The 8,612-nt window shown below is 36.0% G+C and overlaps 1 protein-coding gene across 1 annotated transcript; it reads right to left on the bottom strand.

Moving 5' to 3' along the window:
• Positions 1–5,267: 5,267 nt before the first annotated feature.
• Positions 5,268–5,780, bottom strand: LOC112690292 (histone H2A-beta, sperm-like). The gene has a single exon (XM_025564272.1). It carries the CDS (start codon positions 5,778–5,780, stop codon positions 5,268–5,270), a length of 513 nt encoding a protein of 170 aa, XP_025420057.1.
• Positions 5,781–8,612: the final 2,832 nt, after the last annotated feature.

Genomic DNA, 8,612 nt, shown 5'->3' with positions numbered 1-8,612 from the left:
CCTCATGATTGGGCCGAATAACCCTAAAAACCTACACGTTGCTTATATGAACACGGAAACCGTAAAACAGTATGTCCCAGAAGTCAAGCATCGCCCCATAATATCTCAGTGGCAAATCAATATACAGATAAGTAAATGCAGTTTTTTTACAGTAAGCAATGAAGTTTTACATTTGGAAAATAGCTACTTTTTGATCATATTTATCAAAGTAAATCGTAAAAAAATTATATTAAAATTGAGTAAGAAACGACCAAGTTAAAGCAAAATATTATCAAAGAAGTAGAAATAGTGAAAATGTAAAAAAATGTAATTACATGCTAATTCAAAATATTCAAACTCATGTCATTCTATAAACATTTTCTTACGGATTACTTACTGGAAAAAAAAACCTCAGTTATTAAATATATTGATTTGCCGCCTGAAGACACCAAATATGAAAGGTAATCGGGACTTTTGAGATCTACTGTATGCAAACAGTGTTTTGTGGTTTTCTGACGTTGAAGTATTCGAATTACCTATGTACGTGGTAATCGATTCAGACGTGACTGCCGGCACAAGAGAATCACCGTCGGTCAGACTCCTTCGAACAGAAATAGTACGCTTCTATTTTTCTCTACCTACTTTTCTGTTCTTATATTTATGAGCGTAAATGACGTTTGTAACGAAAGGCTATAAATTAAATTATATTCTTATCACTATTGAACTTTGGCGAGATGTTTATTTGCAACAATCGTGAAGACAACATTTAACATTCCATTCTGAACTTGAAGCACGTCCTTCGTCCTTAAATACCGATTTTAAGAGCACGCACACACACACACACACACACACTACTCAACATGAAATAGGCAGCTGCCTAAAATATCGATTTTCGAAATTTTTTGATGAAAATAACAACGTGGTCTCGGTCAGTATTATATTTCATGATATTTTTCCAAAATTGTTGTACCTATAAGCACCCTATAAGTTTTATTTTATGTAAATTATTTAGTAATACCGCGAAAGGGAAAGGCGAAAATGGTTTAATATAGTTGTTCGGGGTAGTAAGTAACGCTTTAGACTGATGTTGCACATACATGCAGGTCATCATCGATGTACCCTCCGAATGATGTATCTCCATATATATCTCCAGATGCACTCAGAGTTCTCTGTAATTTAAATCGAACAAAAAAAGAATTCCATCGTTTCGCATCGTCTCGTTCTTCCTTGGTTATTTCACAAAATATGCTACGTGCATACGCGGTGTTAAGGGAATCGAGAGCGGTGATTTTCCGCCGTCTTCACTCCCGTTCATCATGTTGCACGCGCGCACAATATAGTAATTTAGACGTATTCGTATGGATGGGTTGATCGTAACCAACCTACCGATCGATCCAATTATGCGATGCAGACTCGAATTCGTCGCGATTTTACACTTTTACCTCGAGTCCCGTGCGAAAATCGAGTGCGACGATTTTTAAATTCGACCAATTATTCTTTTTCCCATTTAGTAATGGAGATTTAGAGAGATTAAGACTGTGTGTTGAAGTTCTAGAAGAAAATGAATCGCTAATGGATCGATGCAGTACCAACATATATTGCTGCCATTAGTGATGCCAGTTATGTTGACTTTTTTTCGCTAACTTACCGTATCTAATTTAGAGGACCAAAATAAATCAACAAATGTACAACGTCTATCTGATTCAAAAAGGTTCAAGGTGAACAAAAAACGATGATAAATAGAAATTAAATAAACGCCCGTGCACATATGAAGGCGCACAATTAACGCACACAGCTCCTAAACGACACCAGTCGACTTTCATATTATATTATTACCATTGATTTTAGATTTTAGTATATTATATACTATAGTAAAATATTCTAAAATCAATGTTATTATTCATTTCAAGTTTCTTTTTCTTCTCGTTCAACATTGTTGTTACGACTTCATTGAATATTATACTCAATCGTGATGTATTATTACCGGAAGAGTGTTATTTTTATTCTGAACTCGACTTATTCAGAGTGTTATTTAAATCGTAATCCTTTTATTCCCCTCAACTGCATTCAACGTTCTTTTTTTTATGTAGACGTCTTATCGTGTTAGTTTCCATCGTAAGCTACGGATACGATTGTGGTTTTCGCACACTACCATGAAGCTCATAACACGTTCGCGGTTATTCGGATCGATAAATTTGGCGGCCGTCGATCCTTTGATGAGTTAACGCACTGCAACCAATTCGAAATAACGGATAACGGATCGCTTCACGGTTTTAACATTCATCCATCCGAGAACTGTAGTGACCAGAGCTGAAGTGATTTAAACGGATAAACCTCAGTGCGAAATACCGTTCGAATACTCACGTTTACTCAATAATAAATAATAAAGTCGATAAATTACGGGTTTGAAAAGAAATTTGTTAGTCCGTTAGCAAAGTCAAAAGAAAATTGCTAACCCATTCCGTAATAATAGCAGAGTCGATAATACAATATAATATTAGAGCTGGTATTTTTATGTGCTGAAAAATAATGACAAAAATAAAAATGAAAAAATAAAAAAATTACACGAAAAACAACGGATAAAAAAAACTATAAACGAAAATATCTCTATAGTTAAATTAACAACACGTGTGATTCGTTGAAAAAAAATGCTGTAAAATACAAAGTATTACGCAATTCTCCGAAAGCGCAGAGTAAAAATTTTAATAAGACTGACATCGCGTCTAAAACGCGATTTTATCACGTATCGAGATACAAAAGAATTAAAATTAATCAAAATCTCTATCCCACATTACTTCATAGCAACTCGTCGTGGAATTGAATTTTAAACATCCAAAAATTAAAGATAAAAATTTAAAAAACTCAGAACAAGATAATTTTTGCAAACCCAGTATAATTATCTTTAAATTTTATAATCGCATTTATATTTAAAAATCACATTAATTCTATAGATTTTTATAATATTGGTTTTAAAAATAACGTGTTAATTATAAATTCACAATCATTAAAAATATCATACAAAAAATGAATATATGTTTTGGAAATTAAAAATTTTGTCCTTTTAAACTACATTATAGACCGCTGTGCGATGGTGTTATACATAGGACACGAAATATTTTAATACAATACATCGATACAGGCCTGCGCGAACAAAAAAAATGTTATCGTAATTTACACAGTGTAAGTGGTTCGCCGGACCAATCGACTTCTTCAACTCGATCAACAGCTCCGTCGTTTTAGAGAGCAGTGAGTGGTCGACCAACTTTCGTTTTCGTATCAATTGCCGTGCACGTCATGTCGAATACACGCGTTAAGGAAACTGAACGATTTTCTGAATGAAAATACTTTCGCGGTGTATGAGCTGTGTCGATTATATATATTATTATACAGGGCGCAGTCTCACAGTTAAATATTTATGGTTATCGGGAAACATAAAATATTATAGTTCGTTTTCGTACGCGGCATTGACGTAATTTTATGAGAATATCTGATTTAAAATGTTATTTAAGCGAAAGAAACACATTTTTATCTGCAGGGACGAAACGCGCAGCTAGAACACTGCATTATAAGAATCGCGTGTACGGACGAGTGATCGAGAGAGGGTTACTGTGCGAAACTTAAGGGCGCATAGTAATAACGATATAATCGTAATGTGGTATGAAATCAAACAGATTTCTGGATGAGATAACGGGTGGCCAAGTGAATGCGAAACTATTATTGCTATTATTGCTCTCGCGTCGTATGTTTTTGATTCGTTGGGGGATACCCGAGTGATATCATCAAGGCTCTAATATGTGCATACATATGTGTTAAAAAACATCATAGTATGCAGTATAATATGCACTAAAAATTTGGAAAATATGTAAAAATATAAAATTTATTAAATAAAATACAATTTACATAAATTAGGTGCATGGGAAAATTAATTTAAATTAAATTAAAAAATAAAAATAAACGGTGCACACTTGTGTATTGTTCTGCCTTCCTGTTATACAAGTATTTATCATTAATTATCATTATTTATCATTATATTAAGCTTAATTGTAGATTAAGCTATACAATCTTCATCAAACCTTTAATTTTATCGAGAATAAATGTACAAATACTGATAATTAACATTTTACATAATGGTATAATAAAAATGTCTTGATAAATTTTGATAAAATTAAATTCGCGACGATCGGCGATCACTATTTCCATTTCTCAGTACAATAATAAAGATTATAACATAATTTATATTACTATAAGTACATTGGGAGCAATACTAAAATAACCATTGATGAAATAATACATTTTTTCAAACGATATAAAATTTAGATTTTTGGTTATCATATATCTAATATTTTTTGTTGAACTATGAATTTGTAAAAAAACCTATACCTAAAATATGTCAATTTACAAAAAATGATGAAATAAGCAAAATTATTACGCAACAAAAATGTATGCATTTAGAGTACGCAGACTAATACACAGATTACGGATCAAATTTCTATTTCAAGAATTTCAATATACACTTTCCAAACAAGTAAGGAAATTCCTAAAGTTCTGAGCTTTTGTTATTATCATACGGGAAATAGATAATGATACTATTATTATAATTTCACTACGGACTACAGTCGTTCACATAGTATATTCAACAATCATACAATAGAAGACGGATTGTGTGACCTATTTCGATTATGCAGAATCAAGCTTTCCTATTTACAAATAATCATCTGACAAACTCTTCCACATCCACTAGAATCCTTACAACCATATCTTGATCCTTAAGTGACCACCACGGGTACCAATAAATACAGTATCCATTTATCCACATTTTCAAAATAAGTCCACCTATCAACACTGATGCTCATCTGGTCGTGAATTCACATAACCACCATTTCTGAGTGTTACTTTTTACTATTATCGGTCAGAGCTAACACTCCGTCCTCAAATATCTTTTTATTATTTTATATTAACTATACTTATATATTTATTCAATATTGTATTTATTGATTTAATATTAAACCACAATGCATTATTTAATGCTGTATATTCCAGCACTATTATAGATATATACTTTAGTATGAAGTCCTATTGATAACAATAATATCCAGGTCACAAGTATAAAGAGAAGGTGTAAGCCACCTGACCATCGTTCACGTGTGTTGGCTCTGAAAAGAGCCTTTTCGCGAGTATTCGTTTTATACAAAACGGCAATAACAAACAAGAAGAAATAATGAACGAAAATAAATTAGAAATATCTGGAAAAAATAAATTAGAAATATCTAACCAGCGGAGACCAGCTGTTAACCGTCCGTGTCTTCTTCCGAAGACGAACGCTCCTCGGTCGGCGGTAGCTTGTCGGGGCGGCGGCGTTGGCGGTGGAACAGCGTCTTCTTGGGCAACAGATGCTGTTCGATGTGCGGCATCACGCCGCCGTCGGCGAACGTGACGTCGCGCAGCAGTTCCGACAGCTCTAGGTCGTTGCGGACGGCCAGCAATATGTGCCTGGGCGTAATCCGCACCCTCTGGTTGTCGCGAGCCGCGTCGCCCGCCAGCTCCAGCATCTCCGCGGACAGGTACTCCAGCACCGAGGCCACGTAAACGGACCCGTTCCAACGCACGTGGTCCACGAAACAGCCGCGCTTCAGTGCCGCGTGGATCCGCACCACCGGGAACTGCAGTCCAGCCCTCTTCGATCGGCTACGGGGACGGCGGCGCGCCACCGGACCCGGCCGCCCGGCGGCGTTCACGGCCGCGCTGCTGCGGCCCGGCGGCGTATCGATCGGATCGGCGTTCCTGGGCTTCGTCTTGGCCATCGCGCGATCCGGTCTGCGGCCGCTAATTGTCGGTGCGCTCCGCGGAACAGTTCGCGTCCCGCCCGTCACACGTTCGCCGCCACCGGTCCGTTCTATTCCCGTCGGTCCGCGTGTTTCCCCGACACCGGTAATCCACGTACGCGCATGTCGCCGCAATCACAACCATTACGTAACGTTTGTCGACGTCCGCAAGACGGATAAACCGTTATCGTTCCCGTGCCAGTGGTGACCAACGTGGTGGTGTTGAACTGAAAACCAAAAAATCTATGTAAAATGTGATTGGAAAATAAACCGCTGAGTGCTCCTTTTGTTTTTTTAAACTTACATTATTCGCTTATCGTCGATCATCCGTTGGTGATCGAACGTCGAACATATTATTCGAAACGTTTTGAGAACTCGGTCCACCAAAATCGATTTTTTTTGTTTCATTCATTTGTTAAATTAAGTTATCTATCTTAATTGTTTTTAAAGTTTTTAAAAAATAATTAATAAGTAGTATTACTACTAAGATTATTTGTTGTTTTTTTATACAAGATTCAGACTGATAGTACAATTTTAATATAAGAACTATTTGTGTTGTTATTATTAATAATTATTTTATATGCAGTAGGTTTTAAATATATTTATTAAATAAATAATTAATTCAATTTGGTACTTGTATTTTTATTTATTCACTCGAAGTAGTAACAGGAACATGAGCTATAGGTAATGAACCAGGAGTGTATCCAGGAATTTTTTAGGGGAGGGTCCAACAATTTTATTTTATCTTTTCTCTAATTATAATTATGATTTAATTCAATACCAACACACTACTGTTAATAACTATAGTAATAGTCATAATACACACATCACATATATTATGCGCAAAGGTTTACTATATTTAATAGGTAGGTTAGAACTATAAGTAAATTAGCTATAATTTGAAATCATTGTTTATTTGGTAGTAAAATGTTATAAAAAATACATTATTTAATTAATAAAAATAAATAATATTAAAAAAGCCGTATAAATTAAACATGGTTTATACATTATAGGCAGGTACCTATATTATATAATCTACAAACTTTGTATATTGAAGATAATGGGAAATTAAAATACACTATATACTATTTACTATTAAACCATCGAGTATGAAGAAATTTCAATGGGGAGGTTTGGACCCCCCCCCTTGGGTATGCCCTTGTAATGAACTGTAAATTATTTTTATGTTTGTGTTGAAGAAAAATTAGTTTCGCCCCCCTCCTCATGGCCAAAACTCAAATACGCCCTTGCGTTATAATTACGTGATAATGGTCTTAGTGCGATCTACGAGCGTGTTGCACGGACGTAAATTTACCAGGCGAGTTAAGTACGTTGCAGCAGGTTCCCTCGGGTAACCCATCCCGACCCGACCTAACCTTTAGGGCGATAACGTGTGCGAGTATGGGGTCGTGTTGCAAAAAAACAAAAAATATTAAAAAAATTCCACGCCTGGGCATCGGAACATAAAACAATATTTGAAACGTTGAATCATTGTACACCGATAATCGACCGAGCACGTACGCGAAAAGAGCAAAATATTGCTTCTTGCGGCGGGCAGCACGTGTCGTCGTGTACGGTTTACGTGGGGATCGAAACAAATCGGAGGGAAAGCAAATCGCGATGGTGGTTAAATAAAAATGTCGCGGTTCGCTCGACGGTAGAGCGGCCTCGGTCGGTCGGACGTTTAGCCAAATAACGTCGACGGTAATTCGATTTATATCGAGTACGCGTCACATAGTGTAAATTCGTTTTGTTTTCGTCGTTTCCCACTTCACTACAGGTCGTGCTCTACCGTTTATTTGTCTTTCCCATTAACTGGTGTCCTACCCGCGACTGCAATGCACTGACTGATAATTTGTCGTCGCCACGCGTGACAATACCGCAACGAGAGCAGTGTAACACGATCGGTCGCTCGCATCAATGTGTCGGCAATAGTATTTTCACCACAAGAAGATGAACATTTTATCGAATCCGTGCGTAAATATCCGGAGTTATATGACATTTCACACATGCAGTATAAAAATGTATTAATCAAATATGCAAAATGGAAAGAAATTTTTGGTTTTAAAATAAGGAATCAATTGGTTTCCTTTTTTTTAGGCATAAAATATGAAAATAATAGTTCATTCTCTTCCGATTCATCTTCTGGTACGTTTAAAATTAGTTTATTATTATTTAAAACCCATGCAACTCATTATCAGACATGTTGGTAGCGTTGTACGTCACTCTTCAACAGACATCGGCGTACTACTGACGAAATTTAGAACCGAGTAGCTACGATCGGTCGCGCAATGGGCACCGTACCTTACGGCACTCGCACATTAGTGCGTATTGCGAAAGTCAATACGTCATTTTAGTTCACTGAAATAAGAGATCAAGATGTCTTGGACGGTACATAGCGAAAATCAAAGTTGTAGATCGTTGATGGCTGAACGAAAGTTCTGATACGGTTCTAACACTGTATAGTATAGCAAAAGTATACGATACTAGTTAGCGGGGAAAAAAAATGTTATTACATGTTTGTGTAATAGTTTAGTATTTAAATTAAATCGTTCGTGAGATTATTTGTTATACCGATTCATCATGTATGTTCGTATCATGATTTATTAAGCCGACGTACAGTTGTTTAGACCGATAACTTTTTTCTTAAATAATATTTTAAAATCATATTATTCAGTGACGTAACTAAAAGTGTACGGTTGCAACCGGGCCCGTTCACATAGTGGCCCTAAGTAATACAATTATTTTCCTGTCCCTAGGAAATTCCTATATGCTCAACGCAACATCTGTTGGGATAAATCAAATGTAAAA

This window comes from Sipha flava, unplaced genomic scaffold, assembly GCF_003268045.1.
Source record: "Sipha flava isolate LNK unplaced genomic scaffold, YSA_version1 49_pilon_pilon, whole genome shotgun sequence".
NCBI lineage: Eukaryota > Metazoa > Arthropoda > Insecta > Hemiptera > Aphididae > Sipha > Sipha flava.
Note: the sequence above shows the minus strand (reverse complement) of the source record. Positions and strands in the feature narration are given on the sequence as shown.